The sequence below is a fragment of the Sander lucioperca genome, chromosome 21 (assembly GCF_008315115.2).
Source record: "Sander lucioperca isolate FBNREF2018 chromosome 21, SLUC_FBN_1.2, whole genome shotgun sequence".
NCBI classification, from domain to species: Eukaryota; Metazoa; Chordata; class Actinopteri; order Perciformes; family Percidae; genus Sander; species Sander lucioperca.
In genome coordinates this window covers 28,907,958-28,935,192 of record NC_050193.1, presented here as the reverse complement: position 1 = coordinate 28,935,192, position 27,235 = coordinate 28,907,958, and the positions used below count along the sequence as shown (strand labels likewise).

Genomic DNA, 27,235 nt, shown 5'->3' with positions numbered 1-27,235 from the left:
TAAAAGAAAACAGACAGAAGCGTGAAAGTGGGTACTTCTCCCTGGGGAGGGCAGCAGGTGCCCGCTCACTCCAAGATAACAGCCCGCCTGCTCCCTACCGCCATTTTGAAAGAGGACATCCTATCTTCAGCAGGAGAAGCATCGAGCCCAAAGACACCATCCCCTTCAGAAACCCTAATCTCGGTGTGGCCTCTGAAAGACTGGCGCCGGACGCTCTAGATGAGGACCTGCCTGAGGAAATCCCGCCTCCTGACCCTTATGAAATTGCCGTTGAGGTTGAGGCCCAAGTTGGTCCCCGCTCTCCGAGTCCTACTCCTTTTAAGATAGCGGAGTCGCTGGCCTCCACTGGGCGAAAAGGTTTCAGCAGTTCATATGGCCGGGGAAACACTTCCTCTCACGTCTCTTCCTACCAACAGTCAGGACGTTTGGAGTCCTCGAGGCAAGCCTCCGCCCTGCAGTCTCGGTCGTCCTCTCCCTCACGTGGAAACTTACCATTCAGACGCAGCGATTCTGTGGCTTCCCTCAGCAGGCATAACTTTGATGGTGGAGGGGGGTCTCAACGGACGGAGCCAGGATCCAGGAACTCCTTGCAAAGTGCACATGGCCGACGTGTTGAGTCAGGAACTCTGCCAAGAAACTTTAAGTCATTTGCTGGTTCAGTCACAAACCAGTCAAGCACAGTTTCTGATTTTAGGAGCGCCCTGAAGAAAACCGAAGTAAGTGGGTCTTTAAGTCGAGGGGGTCGTGACAGCAGAAGCGCATCTCCCTCAAGGAGGGACTTTAACCCTTCAGGCCAAATGTCTCTCCGCAAAACTGAAATCACCAGCACTTCATCTCACGGACGCGGGCGCAACAGTCGTACTTCTTCTCCATCTAGGAGAACTTCTGACAGTCTGCGTGACAATCACAAATACTCACCGCCAAGGAGAAATTACAGCTCGTCTAGCCAATCCCCCCTTCGTAAATCTGAATCAATTATGTCTCTCAGCGGACGTAGTCACCATGGACGCTGTGGCTCCCCCATAAGAGAAGGCTATGATATTGAAAGCCAGGCTCTGCTACGCAACCCAACAGCTAAGAATGAACCGAATGACCACGAACATGAAAGCCCCACCGTGTCTCCACCCAGACGAGGTTATGACACAAGACACTCTGCGCTCCGTAAGACTGAATCAAGCGCTGTCAGCGGCAGTCGAGGTCATGACAGCCGATGTTCCTCTCCAGGAAGAAGAGGCCACGAAACCCCGACTCAGTATCAGCTCAGGAAAACAGACACTAGTGGTTCTCTACCTGGCCGTAGTCGTGAAAGCCGCCACTCCTCCCCTTCGAGGAGAAGCCATGAAGCTCCTTCTCAGTCCCTGCTGCGCAAGTCTGAAGCAATCAGTTCTGTCAAAAGTCGTGATGGCCACAGTTTGTTGCCTTCAAGGAAAAGCTACGATGCTCCTGACCAGCGCTCACTGCGGAGAGCAGAAACTAGCAGCTCCCTTAATAGCAAGAATCACAGCAGCCGCAACTCTTCTCCAGCTAAAAAAGGCATCAGTGACGCGCCAGGCTACTCAATCCTCAGAAATGCTACTAATGGAGATTCCAGCCATTCCTTTCAGAGAAAAAACACCTACCATGACTCAAAATTGGACTCCAATCGCTCACCGCGCTCTTGGCGGGAGTCAACTTCTTCGCTCCGCAGCTCCTCGTTATCTCGTGCAGCTTCACCCTCCAGACAGACCACAAATGGCAGCAGAACAGCTTTCGTCACCTTGGATACACCCAGGAACCCCGGTGGCATCAGATCTGACGTTGGTCGACGCGGCCATGAAGACCACTGCCCCTCCCCTAGTGACAAGAGGCCCTCCAACCGCACACGGAGCCATTCTCCTTCACCTCAGATTGAAATCCGGAGGCACACCTCCTCCCAGAGCTCCATGGAGTCCTCGGAGTCGGGCCAACTGTCAGTGGGGTCCACAGGACGGAACCGGGAGGAGTACGCCATGTTAGCCGACGTGCCGAAGGTCAAAATTATCCATCAGAGAGAAGAGCCGGGCCACATGGGGGGACCTCAGAACCAGCAGCCTTCTCGGAGACAGGAGCTCTATAAACCAGCTAGGTGAGACTCTTATACACCACAAAGTTAAAAAAAGTGGTGTTGGAAAAATATTTAAACTCTAATTTAAGCAGTGGTGGAAGAAGTATTCAGATCTTTTACTTAAGTTAAAGTACTAATACTACGGGCGCCTGGGTGGCTCACCTGGTGGAGCGGGAGCCCATGTGCAGAGGCTCAGTCCTCGACGCAGCGGCTCAGGGTTCCAGTCCGGTCTGTAGCCATTTGCTGCATGTCTTCCCTCTCTCTCTCCCCCCTTTCCTGTCTACAGCTTTCCTGTCTATTAAAGGCAAAACAGCCCAAAAAATGATGTAATTTAAAAAAAAAAAAAAGTACTAATACCACACTGTAAAAATACTCTGCTACAAGTAAAAGTCCTGCATTGAAAATGTTACTTAAAGTATTTAAAGTAAAAAGAACTCAATGCAGAAAAATCCTCCCATTTTAGAAACGATGAAAACAGTCAACTGTCCATCATCAATCTGTCAAGTGTTTCATTGGCTGAACATTTCAGCTGGACTTGTAGGCCTGTATATTGTTGGGTAGTTTAATATATAATAAAACACAGTTTTTTAAAACTACATGTGTTTTGTGTGCAAACATCTTGTATAGTAACTAAAGCTGTCAAATTAAAAATTAAAATTACAATATTTCTCTCTGAGATGTAGCGGAGTAGAAGTAGAAAGTGGCACGAAAAGAAAAGACTCATGTAAAGTACAAGCAGTGTTGTAATGTAACGAAGCACAAATACTTCGCTACTGTACTTAAACCTCCATTGTGTAATTTTTTTAGCTGATTCTTAGCAAAAACCCCTTTGTTCTTTCACAAATATGTGCTCATTCATGTGTAATAACTTCCACCAACTAATCAAAGTATTCTCGTAGAATCTGACATTCAGAATCATTCAGAATACATAGGAGCGACTTGCTCGAATGACGGCAGCCATGTAGCGCCTCCATCTTTAAAATACATTAGCCAAAGAGGGACATACCTCCATCTTTAAAATACATTAGCCAAAGAGGGACATACCTCCGCATTTCACCCTCTTACACCTATCGGCACCATGACGAATGCAAGGGGGAGATTACTCGCCAGGGAAGCGAAAAAGAAAATTAAAACGACAACGCGACAGGCAAAGCAACAAGACCAAAGTTAATATTGGAGTGGCTAGAACAGCTGCGTGTAAACGATGGAGAGAGCTAATTTTGGGTTCGGCCACCGTAGGAGGAAGGGCTAGAAAGTAATATTCAGTTGGTTGTCATATACAATGTCACCGCTAGATGGGAGAAATTCTTACACAATGTAGGTTTAAGTAGAATTTTCACGTATCTGTGCTTTACTTCGTTATTTGTATTTCTGGAAACTTTTACTTTTATTCCACTACATTTCCTAAATAAAATATTTTACTTATTACTACAAAATAAAATCTGAAGAAATTTGAATCATTGCTCCTAAATCGCCAAGATAATGCACCCTCCATTCCAGTTGGTGACCTAATGCCTGTTTGTTGCCAATCGACAAAAAATAAAACATAGGCCAAAACTAAAGAAGAAGAGGAGGAAGCCTAATGACTGATAGCATCATGGAAGCACCTGCTGCAGGCTCTGCCGCCATGGTAACAGACGATGATCACCCCGACAACAGTGGTGATGAAGATAACGTTACACACTTTTGGCCATAAAGTTCATAATCAAAAGTTTTTTGTACTTTTACTTTTATTTCTAATATATAAGTACATTTAATATCAGAAAATGACTTTTGATACTTAAGTACAGTAAACATCAGATACTTTAAGACTTTTACTCAAGTAATATTCTAAAAGGAGACTTTAACTTCCACCAAAGTCTGGTAAGATACTTGTACTTTTACTCAAGTATTGCTTTCAAGTACTTTATACAAGTACCTAAAATTTGGACTGAACTTCAGTAAATGTACTGTACTTAGTTACATTCCACCACTGAATTTAAGTCAGTTAACATTACTTTGTGAAATATGCCAGTTACATGTAATTTCATGGTATTTAAAGGTGCTGTAGGTAGGATTGAGAAGATCCAGGACTTAGCCAAAAATTTTTAACATCAACAACTTCTCAGTCCCTCCCCCCTTTCTGCTAAAGCCCAAAACGGTCTCCTATGCCCCTCCCCCCACAAGGGAGAATGAATGGTGTGCATGAGAAGTTATTGACACGCAGTTAGACACCCCCCCTGGCCCTGATTGGTGCATCTGAACAGGGAGCTGTGGATTTTTGCAAATCTCACTCCAGGCTGTAGGTGGAGCCAGAGGAGCTGGATTTATTTTAATGACCTGCTTCATGTTGTTCTACTGGAGTATAGGGTCAGTTTCAGCAAATATGACAGAAAGTTAGTTGTATAAGTCTTACCTACTGCACCTTTAATGTAATGTAGATCGAATGATCATCTGATTGAATACATTTGACCAAATCAGACACACTGATAACCTGTTTGTACTGTTCCAGCCACTCCCTGAGCAAGCATCCCTCCAGAGAGTGGGAAGATACAGGGGACACTGAGAGAGACTGGCACTATGGGTATCTTTCTCGTGCTCACTCCTCCACCTCATTGCAGGTAGGCTGGTTGGGGCGAAATCGAGTTTTATTTAAGGATGAAAATCTTTTTACTTAGCTAAGCGGTTTGATTTAGCTGTCTAAAACCATGTTTTATTAGAGTAACCATGATAAAACTAAACATCACTTGGGGAATATTACATGTAGCAAAACTGGTAATGCACTGACTAAGACCCTTACTGGATTTGGGATTTCAAAGCAACAGCAGGGGCGTAGAGAGAGTCACGGTTTTCAGTCTCTTGGTAAAATAGTCAGTAGCAATCTAAAAAACTTTATTTTTGTCATATACAGATATGCATTAATGATTGCTGGGTATATATATATATATATATATATATGTTGTTGATGTCCAATGTCAAGTCTCTATTTGATCATGTGACGAGACGATATACAGTTGCTAGTTAGAGCAGACTGACAAGCTGAGCACATCTGCAAGCTAAGTGAGCAGTCATGCCTTTCAAACCTAAAAGCTGCAACTAGTAGTGTGCACTGGGGCCGTCATAACCACCTCACGCCATTGGCCAACAGTGTAGAAGGGGCTGGGAATTGAGCATTAAGCACCTTTCCCCCCCCCCCTGCACAATATAATCCATTGCAGTGGATTTGCATCTCTGTGGTTTATACCTGAATATTATGTTAATGCCTAACCACCTCTTCCACATACCAAACACCACATTTGAAAAAAGTCTGTGGATGTGAAACTCTGGAGGTTTCTATGTTTGCTAAGTCGGACATATTGATTATCTTCATAACAACAACAAGCTGTTTCTTTCCAGAGGTCTGGCAGTCCCACAGCTGATGAGGGCAGTTCTTGGAAAGGTAACCAGCACAGATCAGAACACATGCAGGTATGTGATGCAGCCAGTGTGTTTACAGTAAATGTGTGTGTGTGTGTGTGTGTGTGTGTGTGTGTGTGTGTGTGTGTGTGTGTGCGTGCGTGTGCGCGTGTCTTTAGTATATGTACTGTATGTAGTAACAACCTCTCTTCCACTGTGTGATATGGAGGGCAGAGTTACAGTTTATTTTCCTAACTAATATTTGTAATGAACATAAATCAACCCATAGCACACATGGTTCAATTCAAGTGTATTGCCGTTAAGTCTATTTCAATGTATGGTATCTTTCTGTTACATATTTACTAGACATGCTGGCAGCTTGTCCAGTGTTCACACATATTCTGTCTATAACTGTAAAGATTTTATGTACTTGGCACCCTAACCTGCTGCCATATCTACAGTATATCTACACTATAACTCTTTACTGCTGGTTGCTGTGCGTCTATATACTTCACCAACACCCTTCAGGCATTTCATAAGACTGACTGAGCTTTGTCAAGTATGGTCTGCTGGGGCATGTGTTGAAATTCCTGAACTGAAACCAATAGCTACCAAGAGAGGATTTTAGAGGGGGGAGTGCCACTTTGTTTGCAAGCCCTAACGATTTTCAGTTTGGAAAATATAGCAAGTAAATGTGTTCTGTGTTTGGAAAGTTTTGGACTATCAGGTTTGGTCCCGAGGATAGGGAGGGAGTGACACCTCGTATTAAACATTTGTATGCGTTTTCTTCTTATGATAACTTGTTGTTGTGGGTACATTTAGCCGGAGCTATATTATACGTCATGTTGCTCTGGGGACCCCACTGGACCCCCCTCAGCCCCTGGAGGTCCCCGGACACCGGTTTTAGAGCCCAGCAAAGTGTGGTTTAGGTAGGCTTGTTTTCTCAAACGATCTTCGCGGATCCGCCCAGGAAGTGGCAGACAGAGCAGCAGCGAGCAAAGGCACAGCCGAGGGGCAGAAGTGTAACGTTAGCTTACCAAGACTTGTCAGAAAGTTGTAAAATTAGTACTTTTAAACACGTACAGCTTGTTCGTATTTAGTCGGGTGAATGTAGTTTCCCCTTAAGGCTGCATTAGAAAAATCTGCTGTGGACGCGTTGGGGGTGCGCTTGATTAAGTTAACGTGGGTATGAATGGCGGGGTTTTATCAGATTTCGCGTAACGCAAGGGTCCTGCGAGAAAGTTAAGTTTTTTTTTTTTTTTTTTTACACGAGAGCTTTAGCTAAGCTGAGTTAGTGAACTTGACAGCAAAAAGGGGTTTATTTGCGTGGGGGTAACGCTACCTTTCTTTTGTCTTTATTTTACCCTCTCTGGATCCTGTTATCATGACGGTAAGTTGCACCTTTAAAGCTGTTTTGTTTTTCCTGTCACTCCTTCCTGAATGTATACATTGAATATATATATGTTACATTTGTTAATGGACTGTAGCCGAGGAGCTAAACATTAACGTATCTTACTTCTTTTTATGGTTTATTGTTAAGAAAGGTCAATGTAAGCTAGTTTTTAATGGATTTTTGTGGTTAGCGTTTGTTTTACTCGAGGGGTGTGCACGTTAAAGCTAAAGTGAGCGGTATACGTGCAGTTTCAGTGTCCCAAATTCTCCATACAATGTCCTTAATTAATTATGAACCTGTGCTACCCTAACCCTACCCCTAACCTTAACCCTAATCTTAACCTGTCTCAGTTTTTGGAAAATAACTTGTGACACTAAACTGCACGTAAGCCAAAGTGAGCAAACATGCCTTGTTGTTATATGCCCAAGTACTAAGTTAAGTTTAAAAATTGTACATTTATCTCCCTGTGACAAGTCTAAAAAAATAATAATAATGCTGGTTTCCACGTGTGGTGTAGCTGGTTCCATCTGTTGATTACAGTAACAATAATAATTGTGATTAATACACTTTATTTATAAAGCACTTTTCAAAACAATGTGCTTAACGTTACATGTTTGAACCAGGATTAAAACATTTTAGGACATAGGCAAATAGAAGCAGGCAATTTAAGTTATACAGAAATTACATGGAATATAATACAGAAAACAAAAGACTATCTTATCCAGTTATAATAAACAAATTGAAAATAAAACAGTGTGGTTAAATAAGTAAAAGGCTTTTGTGAAAAAATAAGTTTAGTAAGTTATTTAAAAGATGTCACTGATTCTGCAGGTCTCACACCCTGATGCTGGTGGTAGCAGGAAGTGTGATTAGCTCGTAGCTTGTACTGTGTCAGTTTTTTCAGCCAGCTGTGACACATGTCCCCTGTTTGCACACAGGCACTCCCAAGAAAACCATGCAAATGTTTTTTTAGAAAGTAGCCAAGAGGTATTGTTTCTCTAAACCATTGTAATGCAAGAATCCTCATCCCAATGAGTGTGTACATTAGGGTTGCAACTAACGACTATTTTCACCATTATTTAACGATTTATTTTCAAACTATTAAGCGGTTGATTATTTTCTTTCTCTTCGGTTTATTGTTTGGTTTGTAAAATGGTGAAAAAATGTCGATCAGTGTTTCCAAAAGCCCAAGATGACGTCCTCAAATGTCTTGTTTTGTCCACAACTCAAAGATATTCAGTTAAGTCTCAAAGAGGACAGAAGAAACTAGCAAATATTTACAATTAAGAAGTTAGATTAAGGCAATTATTAGGCTCTACTCCCCTAATCACCCTGTTCAGAGAGGTAATCTATTTAACTAAACAGAAACAACTGAAGAGGAGAAGCATACATGCTGTAATAGGCCTTATGGACAAGGCTCGCCAGACAATACTCTTCTATAGTGATGGGAGACAGGAGTCAGAAAGAATGGACGTTGTCTCAAACAGTCCCCAGTGTTTGACCCTCTTCCCTCTGTCGCTGACCTTTTGAAGCAGGGTCACTGATCTGAGAGCACATGACAAGGAGAAGCACTGTCGCATTTGCGGTTATTCATAACAGATGCTGCTCTTTTTTTTCTCTGTCCTCCTGTGAACATTCCCTGACCTCTCATGTGAGCAAGTATTGACTAGATAGCATGCACTCATGGTGAAGTCTGACACATCATAACTTGCTCCAGTAGTCTAATAGTTTGAGTGGGGATCTTATAAAATGCAGCTGTCACTCTCAACAAGTTTAATGTTGTATTTATAGCTAGCACCTGATGATCCAGCCATTATTTGTGGTTATGATTTGTGCGCATTATATATATGTATGTATGTATGTATGTATGTATGTGGATACCCACAAATAATAAAAAAAAAAGGTCAAGTGTTTAAAGACATTGCCACACCGTTTATTAATGATGCAAGGCTATTTAAATGACTTATCAAATTTAGTAATACACAATATGTTGCTAATGTACAGGGTCTATTGGTAGTCACCAGACCTTGAAATGTGTTAGATTAAAAATGATCAGTAGCATAGATGAACTGGCTTATACAGGGAGAAAATGGGTGGTACTCTGGCTTAGAGGAACACAGCTGACGCCAGGAAAGGAGTATAAATACAGCAAAGGAGTGGTTAGAAATGACAGAACAGACAGAGGAATTATATTAGAGTGTAAACAGAGAGGGAGCTGAGCAAAATGATGTAGCAACGAAATAAAATGAACAACACGTAGGCCTAGCTGCAGTAGGGAGAAAAAAAGTTATGGGAATGAGACGCCAGTGGGAGATGAGATGACGAAGGCAGTAAGAGATTTAAAAGTGAGGAATGTACATGCTAGTGAGAGACAGATAAGCAAAGTGAGGAATGTACGGTGGAAAGAGTTGCCTAATCTTAATCGGGGATCACCACATCTTGTGGTACCTAGGGCATGTTTTCCTCTTACTGTCATCGCGTCAAAAGCAAAAGTAGGCCTGTTCCTTGAAACATTGTAGAGCAGCTAAAGCACATTTTAATGCATCTTCAGCAACCACACAGCTGGAACAAGAAACATGCAAAATATTTCATAGTGTGTGCAACAGTGTTGAGTTATGAACACGTCCCACTGCAGATTTCTTGAGTTTCCAGACCTTTCCTCCCATCACTAATGATTAGGGATCGACTGATACTGGTTTTTGAAGACCGATACCTATTATTAGTAGTTAATGAAATGGTTAACAGATATTTGGAACCGATATGCGTTTACAGTGAAAATGAAAATCTTTAAGTCAAAATGAAGATTTGGGAATGTTCCAAACTTTGTTTAAATGCTTGAAGCAATTATTTCATAAATTAGAAACATACTCCCCAGTAAGACAGAGTCAGATAGGGTTGTGGGGGGGGCGGGACATTAAGTCTGACTCAGTGGGGAGTGAAACCGGAGCAGAGGGACAGACACAGAGCTGTAGCATAGCCAAAGTAGAACACTTTTTAATTCATTAACTCTATCGGTTATCAGGCAAATAAAACGCTGATACAGATCATCTGCAAACTGCCAGAAAAACGGCCTGATAATCAGCCAGGGACGATAATCGGTCTATCCCTACTAAGGATGTACTGCTCCATTTCCTAATCTTTCTGTCTGTCTGTCTGTCGTCTTCAGATTTTTGTGTCTTCATCCTTTACAGACAAACTTGTTGTTTCCTGTCATTTTTTACTTCCCATATATGTCTTTCTATGTAACCATTGTCTTTTTATTATATATCTGGTATACTGCAGTGCGGCAGAGCAGCATTATTTTCTTTTATTGTCCATATTATTCATGTGGATTTGTTATTTTATCATCCTGTTTATGATGTATGTTGTGTGTGATGTCTTTAAGCTACTGGGATCTTGAATTTCCCCTTGTGGATCAATAAAGTATTGTCCTGTCTGTCTGTCTGTCTGTCTGTCTGTCTGTCTGTCTGTCTGTCTGTCTGTCTGTCTGTCTGTCTGTCTGTCTGTCTGTCTGTCTGTCTGTCTGTCTGTCTGTCTGTCTGTCTGTCTGTCTGTCTGTCTGTCTGTCTGTCTGTCTGTCTGTCTGTCTGTCTGTCTGTCTGTCTGTCTGTCTGTCTGTCTGTCTGTCTGTCTGTCTGTCTGTCTGTCTGTCTGTGAATGCTTTGTTGAATGTTTGCAATGCGTACAGTATCATCAAGATGAAGATGATTTAGGGATCTAAATGTTTTCATGTGTTCTAAAAAATAGTTTAAAAAAAATTCTATACATAAAGTTTAAATATAAGCGTTTACCAGTACCAGTTTCAACGTGCATTTTAAGAAGTTTCTCCATGATAGAAACTGGTTTATGTTGGTAAGTCTGCAGCATTGTATCTGTTGTTTTCATGTACAATGATAGAATAAGCCTGTGGTGGTGTAGTAGCTGCTTATTGCTTGTATATACAGTAGATATAATTATATTCAGTATGCCCCACCCTTAGATATTATTCTTTGTCTTGTTTTTGTTACTTTCTTTCTGATCCCATTGACTTTCTCTGGGTCTTTTTTCTCTGTAAAATCCTTTCTCTTTGCTTGTGATAAAGAGAAATAACCTTGACTAACAGACACAGACAGCAGAGTTCCTTTCTCCCTTTTTTGTTGTTGTATCTGTAACATTTCTGTCAAACATTCAGATAAAGATCAGTGACCGTGACGCTGTGTGCTCTTTGCCTCACAGCCTGACCTCCTGAACTTCAAAAAGGGATGGATGTCCAAACTGGACGATAGTGGAGAGGTAAGGTACAGACGTCAGACTCCGCTCAGAAGTCATGTCTTCCTCTCTCTCCCTCCGTCTTCACCACCCTCTTCGTCCCTCGTTCCTAATCAGAAAGGCTGTGCGTAAGGCGATAGCGGCAGATAATCCTCGTTATCGCAGTAATATCTTGGCGGCTTGAGGCACAGCAGGTGTCTCCTCTCTTTGAATGATATGCTTGAGTTAATAAGCTTCTCTCTTCACACATCACATACTGTAGGCGGGGTCCAAAATTAGCACCATCTGCCAGCCAAATGCTGGCATAATATGCAAGTTGCTGGTAGATTTGCTTCACTCACCAGCCAAAAAATAATGGTAATCTATTGAGTGGCTGTTAACATTTGACCGTTCACTAGCCATTTGGCTTTAATGATAGAGGGCCTTGCTGTTTTCATTGCTTACTCAGACCAGGCTTACTCTGAAAATCCATTATTTGGTGTTACCATGTCAGATATTGTCAATGTATTGTTTTGATGGTTGTCATTAGGGCTGGATATCGCCAGTGATTTCTCGAATCGATTTGATTCCGATTCACAAGGTCCCGATTCGATTACATTTCCGATTCGATATCAATTAGACCAGGGAAATTTCAGTTATTAATTTAGCTTAGCTATGAAAGAGATTCTCAGAGAACCTCTGCTGTAAATTGCACAAGCAAAAAGCAACCCTCATCTATTTTTTATATTATTTACTTTAAGAATTGACCCACAAAAAGTTTGTTTAAAGAACTTTTTACTTATACATCCATGGTGAGAAGGCAGCTATTAAAAGATTGATTTCTGAATTGTATTAATCGATAACAGATCACTCAAACAAAGATCGATTCAATTTAACCCATCCCCCGGTTGTCATATTTGAGCCTAAGAGTTGCTGATCTCAGTTCAGTCTTGGATTAATTGTTATATCTGCTGTGTTTCTTTAGTGGAAGAAGCATTGGTTTGTTTTGACTGATGCTGGACTGAAGTACTACAGAGACTCGAGTGCAGAGGAGGTATATTTTTTGTTTGTTGTGTATATGAAAGTTTGTAATAATCCTAATAATGATATTCATTCAAACGCGGATGAGTACTGCAAGCATAAGCAAAGACATTGTATCAATTATGGCACTAACAACGTGTCAGCCATCACCCATTTCTGTGTGTTGAAAGTGTTCCTGTGTTTTCTGTATAGAAAGATGACTTGGACGGAGAGATTGACCTAAAATCCTGTGTGAAGGTGTGTGAGTTCGATGTGGAGAAGAACTATGGGTTTCAGGTACAGGTGAGTGTCTCTGTTATGGGTCAATCTCTCATAGGCTGTGTACGCGACTGATTTTCGTCTTAATATTCATCCCTTGTCTTTAGCGTTGGGTATTGTTTGGGTTTTTTCCGATACTGGTGCTAAAACGATACTTTTAAAATGGTGCCGGTGCCTGAACCGATACTTAAGAAAATAGGGTATTTTACAATAACTTTGAATGCACCACGAGGCTTACTAGTTTCAAGTGAACGCACCGTCTGTGTTGTTTTTCTGACAGCAGCAGCTGCAGACTGCTTAACGTCCCGCTGTTGGAATCCTCTCCAGTGAAATACAGTCACCCTTTACACCGTTTAGCTGTCAGCATTTTAACCGTGTTTACTCCAGCTGCTAGCTAACGGTAGGCTAACGTTACCTGCTGTCAAGTGAAGTGTTAACTAGCGTCATGTGCTTCTGTTGCCTCTAATGTCTGTTTCAGAGCATCAGAGAGCAGCGCAGAAGGCATTTAATTGGCACCGAAATGAGGCACCGAAATCTGCGTTGCAATTTGCGTAAATACCGGTTGTTTAGGCACCGGTGCCGTATTAGCACCGGGTTTCAGTATCCAACCCTACTTGTCCTCCTTTTCAGCATTAACCACACCCGCTCTCAATTTCTGCTGCATTTTCTTGTTATTCCGTTATCAACACTCACATTTCTGTCAGTATCTCCTTCACCTTTTCTCTCTTTCAGTTCTTCTTTATCATTTCCATCTCATTCCAGTTCTGTCTCCTTAACCTGTTTTCTCTTTTGTTCTCCAGACGCAGGAGGCCGCGCACACACTGTCTGCCATGACAGCCGGGATCAGGCGGAATTGGATCGAGGTTTTAAAGAAGTGTATCCGGCCCAGCAGCTCTCCAGACCTCACACAGTAAGTACCAGTCGAATATAATATAATATGTTGAATATAAAAGCTTAAATATAAATATAAGCAACTTTAGGAGTGTAGATAATCGGGGGCAAAAGCATTTTTGCCTTTAAATTGAAAGTTGGATACATTTCAGATTTTTCTCAGTCTAAAATTAAGAAAAATATAGACTTAGACTTAAACTTCTCTTTATTGATCCTTTTGGGATGACTCCCGCAAGGAAATTAAATATCCAGCAGCAGATTTTAGCAGCATACAAACAAAACACTCTTTAAATAAAGAGGTATAGAAAAAAATAAGAATAACAATATACATAGACTTTTAGCTAAATATTATATATATGTATATACAGTGCTGCTCGTAAGTATTCATACCCATGGTCAAGTTGACTAAAAAGAGGAATAAAAAAATCATCTTTTGGAAATTGATCTTAATGCCTTAATTAAAAAAATGAGGAAAAATCCAACCTTTAAGGACACCAATTTGATTTGTAAATGAATAATGTATTGTAAATAAATAAATGTTCTTCCTTAAAATACAGGGGCCATAATTATACATACCCCTATGTTAAATTCCCATAGAGGCAGGCAGATTTTTATTTTTAAAGGCCAGTTATTTCATGGATCCAGGATACTATGCATCCTGATAAAGTTCCCTTGGCCTTTGGAATTAAAATAGCCCCACATCATCACATACCCTTCACCATACCCCCACATCATCACATACCCTTCACCATACCCCCACATCATCACATACCCTTCACCATACCCCCACATCATCACATACCCTTCACCATACCCCCACATCATCACATACCCTTCACCATACCTAGAGATTGGCATGGTTTTAGTTCAGTTAGCCTAATAGCTGGTTTGATTTGCATTGATATGGATCTTATCTCAGTTAGCTATTAGGCTAACTGAAATAAAACCATGTCAATCTCTAGGTATGGTGAAGGGTATGTGATGATGTGGGGGTATGGTGAAGGGTATGTGATGATGTGGGGGTATGGTGAAGGGTATGTGATGATGTGGGGGTATGGTGAAGGGTATGTGATGATGTGGGGCTATTTTAATTCCAAAGGCCAAGGGAACTTTATCAGGATGCATAGTATCCTGGATCCATGAAATAACTGGCCTTTAAAAATAAAAATCTGCCTGCCTCTATGGGAATTTAACATAGGGGTATGTATAATTATGGCCCCTGTATTTTAAGGAAGAACATTTATTTATTTACAATACATTATTCATTCACAAAACAAATTGGTGTCCTTAAAATGTCGGATTTTTCCTAATTTTTTTAATTAAGGCATTAAGATCAATTTCCAAAAGATGATTTTTTTATTCCTTTTTTTTAGTCAACTTTAGCATGGGTATGAATACTTATGAGCAGCACAGTATATATGTTTAGACTTAGAAGCCAGTCAGTTGTAACCTCTCGTGCTCTTACAGCACATGCTGTTTAGTGTAATCATGGAGACAGGAGTGTCAATAAATGTGAAAGTGGATGGTTCAAACATCTCCCGCACGAATAAAATGCTGAAATGCAGCAATTTAGAGGTGGGTGTACCTGCACATGTTTTATACCCAAATTAACTGACATTTTGTAAGATCACTTTAGCTGGTGGAGCTTATTTTTTATTTATTTTTTAAAGATTATTTTTTGGGGCATTTTTAGGCCTTTATTTCCACAGGACAGATAAAGACATGAAAGGAGAGAGAGAGGGGGAATGACATGCAGCAAAGGGCCGCAGGTCGGAGTCGAACCTGCAGCCGCTATGTCGAGGAATAAACCTCTGTATATGTGCGCCTGCTCTACCAAATGAGCTAACCCAGCCACTAGTTTGTGGAGCTTTTGAGGGGAATTTGTTTGTTTGCATTTTTGAAATGTATAAGGGTAATTAGGAATTTATTTATTTAAATAAATGATCAGTTAATTGTCACTTGCAACTTCCTGTCCTAAAAAGCAGAATCTAAAGAGGTTTTATCCTTCATTCTACAAGTTATTTTTATAGTACTGTTTTTTTTTACACTATTATTCTAAGATTGGTTGCCTCAGCATTCTTGTATTGCTCATCTCAGGTCCTGCTGCAGCTCAGCCGTAAAAACAGTCAGATAAGTCACACGCAGCAGCAACTTGGGCCCTGAAGAGTTTCAGTCACTGTATACTTTGTCTGTTTGGAATGAATCAAAGTTTGCATTAGTTACTTGGAGCACCAATATATGCTCTGTTTTCATAATGACTCACCTCACCGGCTGTGCCTCCAGTGTTCATGTTGAGGCTTTGTATGCTGTTGTTGTGCTTATTTCTTCATCCTTGATGAATTTGTGATGATTTCCTTGTTTATTGGATTGAACTAGGATTTATTTATTTATTTTTTATTAACCAGGAGAAATCCCATTGAGATTCAGAATCTCCTTTTCAAGGGAGTCCTGGCCATGACAGCAGTACAAAAGTTCCATATTTAAAATATACAGCAAAAACAGACAACAGAAAACAGAAAAAAAAACAGTTGGCAAATTAAAGGAACACGCCGACTTATTGGGACTTTAGCTTATTCACCGTATCCCCCAGAGTTAGATAAGTCCATACATACCCTTCACATCTCCGTGCGTGGTGTAACTCTGTCTGACAGCTCCACCGGTAGCTTAGCCTAGCACAGAACATGCAGGTGAATGGTTCCACTAATCCTACTGCTCCGAATTGTGACAAAAGTGACAAAATAACGCCAACATGTTCCTATTTACATGTTGTGATTTGTATAGTCACAGCGTGTACAAATAACAACGTAACATGAGACACAGCCATCTTCTAACCGTAAACAAACCGGGAACTATATTCTCAGACAGGTTTGCTGCAAAGCAAATCATTCCGCCCAAGTACTATATTCTTCCGCCTGAGAATATAGTTCCCGGTTTGTTTACAGTTAGAAGATGGCTGTGTCTCATGTTACGTTGTTTTTTGTACACGCTGTGTCTCTACAAATCACAACATGTAAATAGGAACATGTTGCCGTTATTTTGTCACTTATTTGGAGCAGTAGGATTACTGGAACCATTCACCTGCATGTTCTGTGCTGGCCTGATGCCTGTGGAACCGTCAGACAGCCTTACAACACGCACGGAGATGAGAAGGGTATGTATCAACTTGTCTAACTCTGGGGGTTATGGTGAATAAGCTAAATTCCCAATAAGTCGGCGTGTTCCTTTAACATCATCTCCACATAATCACCAGCAGCGCTCAGTAGCAGCACATGTGCATTTAGTACTCAAGTAATCCTTTATCCTAATTTTAAACTGTATCAATGTTGGTAGGTAGTGTAATTTAAGATGATTCTGCAGTTTATACCAGAGGGTGCAAAAAATTTAAAGGCACTTTCACCGAAAACAGTTCTCGTTCGGGGAATGTCATACATGATTGGCCCATATGATCGAAGATTACATTTCCCGGTAGTGACTTTAGGAGTCAGGAGAGAACATAAGTAAGGAGGCAGTTTACATAGTATGGCCTTAAAAAGAAAAATATACCAATGCTCCAACCTGCGATTGTGCAAAGAAGGCCAACTAACACTCTCATACAAGCTACAGTGATGAGTACGAAAACTAGAATTAGTTACAAATCTTAGTGCTGCATGGTATACTGAGTCCAGCATTTGTGAGGTTCTCAGATAGAAGAAGAAATAATGCCTTTAATTTGTTTTATTTACTCTAATCTTCTCTAGATTACCTGATGGCAGCAGTGACAAGGAAAACTCCCACTCTCGCTTCCCGCTGTCTTCCCGTCGGCCAACATCGCGCCATGTCGACATTCAGTCGGAAATTCCGACCCCGGCCTCTCCTGCTCATCGTAGGTTTGACTATGTGGAGCTGTCCCCGGTTCCTGCCTCGTCCAGCCCTCTCCCAGCCACTCAGAGAGAAGCAGCAGAGGGCCAGGGGAGGGAGCACAGCCAATGGCAGGAGGAGAGGAACACAAGCAGCCAGTGGGAGGCTGTGCTGTCCAGGAAGGGCACTGGCGGGGGATCCAACCAAAGGCTACGCACGGAGGACGAAATAGAGAGAAAGTGGGCTGAGTTTGAACGCTTGCCTTTAAAGGAGATGAGCTCCTTACCTCCAATGGGATCACGGTCTTCCGGCCAGTCAGCCAATGAGGCGCTGCAGAGGGAGGTAGTGCGTGGAGTTGATTTTCCAATTTGCAAATTAAATAAAATGCAAATTAACTCATCTGTCCGGATGAAGTAAACGTTTCCTGTTTCTGCCTGTTAACACTTGAGTCCCTATTTTACTGGCCTGCTCTTCAGCAGTGTTTCCCATCTAAAATATGCAGTGGATAATTAAAAGTAGAAATTGATGATGAGCCTGAGAAGAATAGAGATATTGATATGGGAAATACTGCTGACACTGTTCTCTCTGTGTGTTGTGAAGTGCAGCTTTGGTTTGAACCTGTTTGCAGTTTCTACACATGATACGCAGATAACTGAACCACAAAGCTGGCCGAAGAGCTCTGCTGAACGCTGATATCTCATCACACTGTTCATTTACTTTATAAACTGTTATAGAGCTGTTCATTTCATGCTAAAGAGAAGCTTATGTGCTTGTATTCTTCTACTACAGTATTATTACAATATAATGAGGGCTGCATGCTTCCTTTGTGTTTAAGCTGCTTCTGTCGCTTGACTCTAATCAGGCTTTGAAAGGTCAGCCATGGTTGGGGTCAAAGTTTAAATAATTTGAACTTTGAGCACCAACAACCACAAATTCTTAAGAGGTGCGCACCACCCGAGGAGCGAGAGTTGGCCTCATTAGTCTGTCCATAGCTTGTGCACAGTGGTTCTGCCAGTGATCATGTGTAGATTATGTGTTGGTTGGCAGTGGGATTCTGCAACAGATTTACTAATTTGGCTAAAAATGTTGTTTTTTTTTTTTACTGTTAACAAGCCAGTGAGCATGAATGAATCGTACTGTTGGTTGTCGTACCTCACATTTGGCCATTCAAAAGCATCCTGTTGCTGTACATCCTAATCCTTATTGCTGCAAGGGCTGGGTAGCGTTCAAAAAATTTCAATACCGTGACTTTGGTTCCTAAACGATACTTTTTTCGATACCAATTTTATAAAACAAACAAATTACAACATTACCGCACAAATCTTATTATTTAATTTAAATGTATTTATTATCCTACTGCGTGAATTTAAATATGTTCCTACTGCGTGAGCCCCGTCTCTATGCTTAACATAGAGTTTTTCCTGCCTGTCTCTATTTTATTTATTTTTTTATTTTACCTTTATTTTACCAGGGAAAAGTCACATTGAGATTAAAATCTCTTTTACAAGTGAGCCCTGGCCAACAAGGCATACATACAACATACAACAAATAACAGAATGACAGGGATGGACAGCAATAATAAATAAGAAATAAAAACAGAAAATCACATTTTAAAACAAGCGCAAACATGCTCTACGACGTGTAATGTTAGACAGCCAATCACAGACATCATTAGATCTTGGTAGAAGCAAGCTGCATGCTTATTGGCTCACTGACACCGATCGATGCGATCTACTGCTTAGTTATTGAAATTGGGTATTGGGTGGCTGGGTTAGCTCAGTTGGTAGAGCAGGCGCATGTATATAGAGGTTTGCTCCTCGACGCAGCGCCCGTGGGTTCGACTCCGACCTGCGGCCCATTGCTGCGTGTCATCCCCTTTCATGTCTTTATCTGTCCTGTGAAAATAAAGGCCTAAAAATGCCCCAAAAAAATAATCAAAACGAAATTTGATATTGGATGATGGGGCCTTTTTCGATACTCGATACTTTAGAGGCAATTCGGTCGGTGCCTAAAAAGTATTGAATTTGCTACTCAGCCCTAATTGCTGCTAATGTATTTCACTGCCAACACCAGCGTATGTATCCTCTCGTGTTAACGCGCTAATCACATGTTTAATTGATAGGCTTCTGTGCCCCAACCCCCCGTCGCTCCGTAGGCTTTACCTCTGTCTTTGTCTTCCCCTCAGGTGGCGTCACTGAGGCAGCAGCTGGAGCAACTACGAGGAGGAGGAGGAGGAGGGGGGGGAGGGAGATGGGGAGGAGGCGTGAGGGGCGGCTGTGGCCCTGAGGCCCCCTGCGGCCGCAGCCTGGCAGCCATGGAACGTGCCCATCGACAGGCGCTGGACGAGCTGCAGAGGCAGCACGACCGGCAGACCAAGGAGCTGGAGACGGAGAGGGACAGGCTGCTGCTGGAGGAGACCAAGGACACCGCACGCGGTCAGCAGGGGGGGATACACAGGAATATCAAGACCAAAATCATTGTGTAATTATTTACAACTGCAAAGACAGCTTGAAAGGTCATATGATAAAGAAAATGAGTCCGAACTGTGTTGGAGGTCAAAGGTTGAATAGAGTTCACTGTGTCACTTTAAGAAGGAAGGAATAGGTTGTTAACCTTGGCTTGGGTAATTCTTCCTCTAAACTAGGAGAACTATTAGAAATGAGCAACAAAAAAAAACTTTCCACTAGAGCTTTTACACTCTTCTGTAGCGGCATCGCTCCACTTCCATATAAGGGTGTTGAATGCCTGTGAATTATATAAATGTAATTTAATCTTAGGGTACACAATGATATGTTGATACTATACTTATTTGAAATTGACTGTCATATCTAAGTGTAGATCCAGCGTTTTCGAGTGCCGTTTAAGGCTGTAAACATTTTTTGTATTCAATTTCTTATGACGTTTTCTCGCTTGGTCATGATTTCTTTTATCCCCGAGGGTCCCTAAGCTTCCCCAATCAGGAAGATCCTTAATGTGCCGTTATTAGCTACCAGGAGGTCACGTTTGTGAAGTTGTGTCACGCTTGTGTGTTTCAGTAATGGAGGCTTTGAAGAAAAAACACAAAGACGAGCTGGAGAGAGAGGTGGAGAGAGTCAAAAGGCTAAGCAGTGGGGGGCTAGATTCACAGACTGTGCGAGCCCATCAGCAGTAAGTAACTTCAAATCCATTTTTGCCAATGTGGTAGAGATGGAAACTGGCTATTAATACAATCAACTAGTCTACAATCAACTAATACAATCCTCTTACCTGTAGCGCTATTTATCAGTCTAGATAGTTTTGGTGCGAGTTGTCCAGCGTTGGAGATATCGGCCGTAGAGATGTCTGCCTTCTCTCCAAAATAATGGAACTAGATGGCACTCGGCTTGTGGTGCTTAAAGCACCCAAAAATTACATTTGAAAAACTCAACAGCCTGTCGTCCATGAGTACGCTTCTTTCTTCATGGATACCTTTTGTCTGTCAAAAGATGTAATGTACAACTATGAAGATGTTTTGTAATTTATGAAACTTATTTATGAAAAGTCATTTTTAATCATGAAATGAATGTGATTTATGAAATCATTGTGTTTATATCATTTTTGTTTTTGTGTTTGAGTCTGGAATAGAGGATTGTATATCCTGTACCAGAACATTTTCAATACATTTAAATTTCAGTACATTTCTGCACGGTGATACAGTTGGTGTGTGTAGTTCGTACATGAAACTGCTCACAACCAGGTCTGTGGATTATCTTGAGGAACCGGGGGTTTTTTTTCTTGAAAAGAGACATTGCTGTTGAGTTTTTTCAAATGTTTTTTTTTTTTTTTTTGCGCTTTGAGCACCACAAGCCGAATGTCATCTAGTATATCCGAAATCTCCAACACTGGGCAACTCACACCAAGACAACCTAGAATGGTAAATAGCACTACAGGAAAGAGAAAATTATGTATTTTTGATTTTGGGGTGAACTGTCCCTTTTTAATGTTTGTTATCATGACACAGATAAGATATTTGGATTTCTGTAAGTGAAAAACATAGTTTACATGCATGCAGAAATACAATAATATGAAGTTTGCAAACTGCATTCTACCAGCACCCCTGTCCTTTGTAAGCCTTTACTTCATATTGCCTTGAAAATAAAGGCTTGGTTGTCTCAGTCAGTGCAGGCCAACATTGGCAATTTATGTGACTAGCTCTCATGTGCTTTTAAGTGGGAGTTAGCTGGCCACAAAAGGGTTTTCTGTGACATAAAAGGTAGAATTTGCAGACTCCACAACAATCCAGGGTTCCTTGTCTAAGCAAGGCCATTACCGCAGAGGCCACTGGGTCCTGTTAGGCACTTAAAGAATGTAGAAGAATTTGGTCATGGATTAGTTTTCCTTTGTAAGCTCCACAAGGCCTTTGACAGAGCGCTGTCTCAGTGGCTGCTACTGGAACCTGCATTTTAGGGCTTATCTGTGTTGCCTACTCTGCGTTTTTTCGCTCTTTGCGTGCTCTTCCTTATTTTTGTGGTGGTCATGAGTCGTGAACATTTAAAACCACTGTCGGAAATACTTGCCTAATGGAAAGGAAAAAAAAAACTGTTACTAAATGTAATCAATACTCTATAATAATATACTTTAGATGTATTCAGTAAGAGCAGAGCAGAATAAAGGAGCTACCACTTTATAGGAAGATATCTTGCAAGATATCTTGTTTGTGCATGACGTATATAAGAAAAGGACGTCCCACCGGTGCAGTGCTGTGACTTGATCTCTTTGTGTGTTAATACATATTGTTTCTTGTTTCTTTGTAATTTATGCTGCTGTTATAGTAAAAAGAAAGCAGGTAATGTGACGTACATTCTGTCATAATTTGAACCTGCAGCATGGCAGCTGTTATTACTCATTTCTGCAGTTTAGTTCACTAAAGGACCCAGCATGAAACACAACTATCCATTTTTGCAGGGCAGAAACTCAGGCTTTGCAGAGAGAGCTGGCCGGACTGTCTGAGCGCTACTCTCAGAAGTGTCTGGAGCTAAACCGAGCTGAGCAGAACAACGCTGAGAGAGAGAGGGAGATCAGCCGCAAGGAGAGAGACATGGAGCAGCTGAGGAAAGAGAACCAGGTGAGTTATCAACAGATTGCTCACAAGTAACGGAGCAATCTTTAAGTCCAAACTATCTCAAAATGAAAGATGGCTCTCAAATCCTCGATGTTGCAGTGGCAGGTGTAATTCAGAATTACTGCATGCCATTGTTATGGACTGCGTGACTATAAATGTTTTTACTTTAGTGTGAAACATCCCTCTCACCCTCACTGTAACATTGTCTACAATAAGGGACCGGTTTGAGGATGCGTACAGTATCTGTTACTGTGCGCTATCCAAGCTCAAGGTCTGTGCTGGAATAGTCAAAAATTTAAGGGTTACACTTTACTTGAAGGTATCTACATAAGAGTGACACGACACTGTCATGAACGTGTATAAACATGAACAAGTCATAAACGTTTATGACATAACGCTTCTGTCATTGAGTGTCATTCAGTTTTTGTCATGACAAGTTAGAGTTCATGTGCCATGACAGTGTCATGTGTTCATGACAGTGTCATGGCACTCTTATGTAGATACCTTCAAGTAAAGTGTTGCCAAAAAAAGTGTGGAGTCTGTAGTCTGGCTGTATAAGACGAGTGATCCATTGTCTGCTAAATGTATGCCAACCAACGGGTGTCATTCATAAAGACAAAAACATTTCCCTCTGCAGGACATAAAGGCCCGTTTGACGGAGGAGATGAGTCGGACACAATCTACCAACGCATATCACGGCTCAGAGCACAACAAAGACAGGACGCCCTGTGAACTAGAGGTAACGGCTCGTATACTGTGTACTTGAAACTGAGAGTGGGTGACGCGGGCGGGTCTGTGTCTGCCAGTTCTTTGTAACTTCCTGAATTGACAGCAACACGCAGCAGATGTGCACAAGTGTTAAAATATCACCCACTGCATTAAAAGTCTTGAATGCTGATATGTTTTTTTTGTTGTTGCAAAAGTCAATAATAACAATAATTGTGAAACTGGAGGAGTTGCAGCTAAAAATGCAGCTAGCTTTCTGACTGCCTCCAATTAATCTTAAAACACTTTAAAACACATTTTTATTCCACTATGTCAAATCTAGATAAAAGGAATGTTTTGTTACTGGGTTCTAATTATCTGTGTGTAGCCATGCACATTTAATGTTTTTATTTTTTGCTAATGTAAACTATAGTGACGTATTTGTGGTATTTTCCATTAGTAAAACTGAAACTAAAACCACTGTCTGCTGTAGGCAGTTTCACTATTTTCTTTACCTTCTGTATAAAACTAATCCACGTGAACTGATTATCCGGCGTAACGGAGACATGCATGGTGGAAAAGCATATTGCTTTTAAGTTGTTTTGTTTTTTTCAAATGAAATTGTTCAGTGCTTTCATAACTAAAGCAAAATTCCATTTGACTTCATTGTGTTGAGGTGTGGGCAAAAGTCTCAGCGGCAAATACTGCAAAAACCCTGGGCAAATTAAACCAGTTCAGAAACTCTCCAACCACCCACTCGCAATGAGCTAAAAGTCACAGATTATGTAATAGTTTGCATCATGTAGACATGTAAAGCACGACTTGCACTATGTCACACTTGCAGTTGCACTTGACTTTGTGTCACAGTAAGTGTTTGCACAAATAGTCAGGAATACACTTAAAAGTACTGCACTATTGAAATAAGCCATCAGTCTCAGAAATAGGCCACCCTGCTGTCCAAACAAAGAACACTGACATGTCACCCAGCCTCTTGAGAGTCATTATAAAGCAAACCTGTTGCAGTTCATTTATACTCTTTCTGGTTACCAAATTAGTGTTGCAGTTTTGAGAATACAAACGGAATTTCACGATAGACACTATTTGGCCAAAAGCCCAAGTTATGTACGATCATAAATTACAGAAAATGCCCACTGTGTTTATCATAAATCAGACAGAACACTATCGTTTTTTTTTTGGTGGGTTCAAAGTGATAATTATAATGATAATGGGTATTTATAAAATAGGTTTTGTGTTTTGTTTTTTTTTTCTTTCTTTTTTTCTTTTTGGCAGCAAATGACAACCACACTATGTTGTTTTGTTGTTTTTCTCCCAGGTTCTTCTCAGGGTAAAAGAAAACGAGATTGAGTACTTACACAAGGAGATCAGCTGTCTGAGGAACGAGCTGCAGTTTCTTAACACGGTACTCTGCCTGTCTGCATCTGTGTGTGTTAGTCTGTCTGTAAACCTTACATTATTAGACGAATAACGTGGAATGTTAATCCTCACATCCTTGAAGAAGGTGGTTAAGTATCTTAAAGCCTGGACGCTTTCAGGAAATGCAGCACTACAGGTTTTTTTTTTTTCTTTGATTATTTTTTGGGCATTTTCAGCCTTTATTTTGATAGGACTGCAGAAGACATGAAAGGGGAGAGAGAGGGGGGAATGACATGCATATGTCAATATTCAAATTCAAAAGGACTTTATTGGCATGGAAGTTTCAATAACAATGTTCCCAAAGCATCAAAGTGCAATTTGTCCAAATATTCGGACAGAACAATATCCTGATAATACTGAACCTTCCATGCTTCTGTTATTTGGTGCTGCTCCTAAGGCAAATGGCATGTTATGATATAAGAATATTGTAATTTTAAAAACACAAATATAGCATGCTATATTAGAATTATAGAAAGTATAGGTTTTGTTTCATAGTGAATGTGATATCACACTAAGATGGTAAAAAAAAAAAAAGAAAGAAGAGCTGGCTGATGTAGTATTGGATGAGGCAGTTTAAGGAACTTAAGCCTGTCTCCTCCTCTCTGCCCCACAGGAGAACCGGCTGGCCTGTGAACGATACACGCAGGTGCACGAGGAGCTGAGTGGCGTGAAGGGCCGGAGCGAGCGAGAGATCCAGAGTCTAAAGGAGCACTTGAAGCTGGCCATGGCCGCTCTGCAGGAGGGACAGAAGCTGGGTAACAGCCTGGACCACTGAGACTCTGCTGCTGGTACTGACGCTCTGGCAGACACAGTGACAGGTATGGACTGATTCACTGTCCCTATTAGAGCTGTCAATCTTCCCCTATTTCAAATTTAATTTATTTTTTTAAATATTCTAATATTTAATGCTCAAATGCAGCCTGTTATTAATATGTACTACACTACTCAGGCTTATGCATTGTCAATGCCACTATAAGTATGTGGTTGTTGTTACACGTTCTGTCCACTAGAGGGACTTCCAACATCAGCCTGGCCTTAAAGGGGACCTACGTCATGGCGCATTGCATTTCTTGCACGCCACTTTGTTTACATTCATTTTCCACCACGAGCACACAGCGACAAACCCAACTCCGTAATGAAACATTATCTGACAAGTGTATTGGTTACTCGGTACGTAGTCTCGCTTTGCCAGACCATCCACACGCTGCGGAGCGGAGGAGGGTCTGGCTACTCCACACAGCATTCTGGGATGGGAGAAAAACGTGCTCCGGGTTATTGGCATTTCTTTAAACCAATCACAATCATCATGGTCGGCGCTAAGCTCCGCACGGAGCCGCTGCAACATAGTCGTATGAGAGAAAACTCAGATTGGACAGATAGTCTAGCTATCTGTCTGGATTTACCCTGCAGAGATCTGAGGAGCAGTCAACCATAGTCCTCAGAAATCCACCAGCGGTTAGAATTACAACAAAAAAGAAAGCGGAAAGAAACGGAAATAGGCAAAAATACATTTCCTACAGCTCCGGAGCAATCCCGGAAGTGGAACATCAAGGATATAGACTACTCGGTACGTAACGTTAGCTCCGTGATCTTAAGACCTCACAATGTGTTGTGTTTCTTGTGACATGACAAAAGCATTTTGTTTTTACATGCGGTAGGCCAAGGTGAGAAGAAGGAGATTAGCTAACGTTAGCCAACATATTTATTAAAAAAAAAATCACATTTGAATAGTAATTTCAGCATTCGAATAGCATTGATTTTATTACCATTCGAACTATATTTGACTTTCGGAATTCATTCCAGCAGCCCTAAGCCCTTATGGAGATTCTGAGAGGAAGATATTCATTGAAATGTCTTTTGTTATAGTCTCATTCTTTCTGTATGTTTATTGTTTTGCAGGTGTGTCTGCACCATGGTGACTGAATCAAAGAGGTATACAGAAAAGCAGAGGAGATGATCGTTCAGTTCCGGCTGCGTGGGGACCATGATAGTGCCTTTTAGTCTTCAGTCATTCTGCCAATGAGCAGCATAGAGTAGCTATTAGCCGGTTTTATTACACTGGGCCACACATGATATATAAAACTGCACTTTTTTTATTATTTTTATTTTAGCTTTTGCTTGCTTTGAGCGCAAGCCGTGTATGAGTGCGCATTTGGTCTGAAAACTGGAATATTTGTTGAGTGACATGGTTTTCTTTTTGATCATGTATTGTAGATAAAGAGTTCATACTGTGTCAGCTTTTCTTGTTGGATCATCTTCTCATTGTCTCCGTCTTCTGCCTGAGACAGCAGGGGTCAACGCAGTTACATAAGAGCTACTGTCATCTCAGTTTTCTATGTTGTACAGCTTTTGAGTCATGTTTACTCTGTGAAAATGGGCAGACATTTTTTTAGAAATGGGAGCTTATCATTTGCTGTAATATTGTTATTTTTTACCTGGAAACAAGTGTGCTTATGTAGTTTTGTATTTGTGAATATAAAAATTCTGAAAATCTATATTGGGATTATTACAGGACATAACAGCAAAAGTTTCTAATTCCTGGCAGGCTGAATTGAAAGTCGATCTGTGATTGCATAGAAGCAAAATCAGGCTCAACTTTCTTTGCAGATGTTTGTAAAAGCTGTTGAATGAATGTTGTCCCACGTCACAGATGTCTCTTTGTAAACCATGGCTGAGAAGCAGGAACTCTCAAGCTTCCAGTCTCCCCTGATCATTGTTGGCATTTATAACAAATGACAGGTGTTGCATCGATGAGCCAATTTTTTTTTTTTTATTGACAGTATGAATTGTGATAAAATGACCTAATCTACCTGCCTTTTAAAACCTATTTTCATATTTAAAGTACTGTAGAGCCCATATCTTTGTAAATTATACACATTTTTTGCAATCAATAAAATAAGTTCAAAAGAAA

General features: G+C 41.0%; 1 protein-coding gene across 2 annotated transcripts; it reads left to right on the top strand.

Moving 5' to 3' along the window:
* On the top strand, positions 1-27,235 carry triobpb (TRIO and F-actin binding protein b). Of its 2 annotated transcripts, none has more exons than XM_031320788.2 (15): positions 1-2,104; positions 4,575-4,683; positions 5,459-5,530; positions 11,067-11,123; positions 12,064-12,132; positions 12,312-12,401; positions 13,178-13,287; positions 17,006-17,447; positions 19,291-19,540; positions 20,141-20,252; positions 22,029-22,188; positions 22,823-22,924; positions 24,224-24,310; positions 24,938-25,142; positions 26,224-27,235. In XM_031320788.2, the coding sequence occupies exons 1-14, from the start codon at positions 798-800 to the stop codon at positions 25,097-25,099; spliced, it is 3,129 nt and encodes a 1,042-aa protein (XP_031176648.1). In that variant the 5' UTR covers positions 1-797; the 3' UTR covers positions 25,100-25,142; positions 26,224-27,235. The 2 variants fall into 2 exon arrangements, with proteins under 2 accessions (XP_031176648.1, XP_035853061.1); XM_035997168.1 differs by having other exon boundaries at positions 17,006-17,450.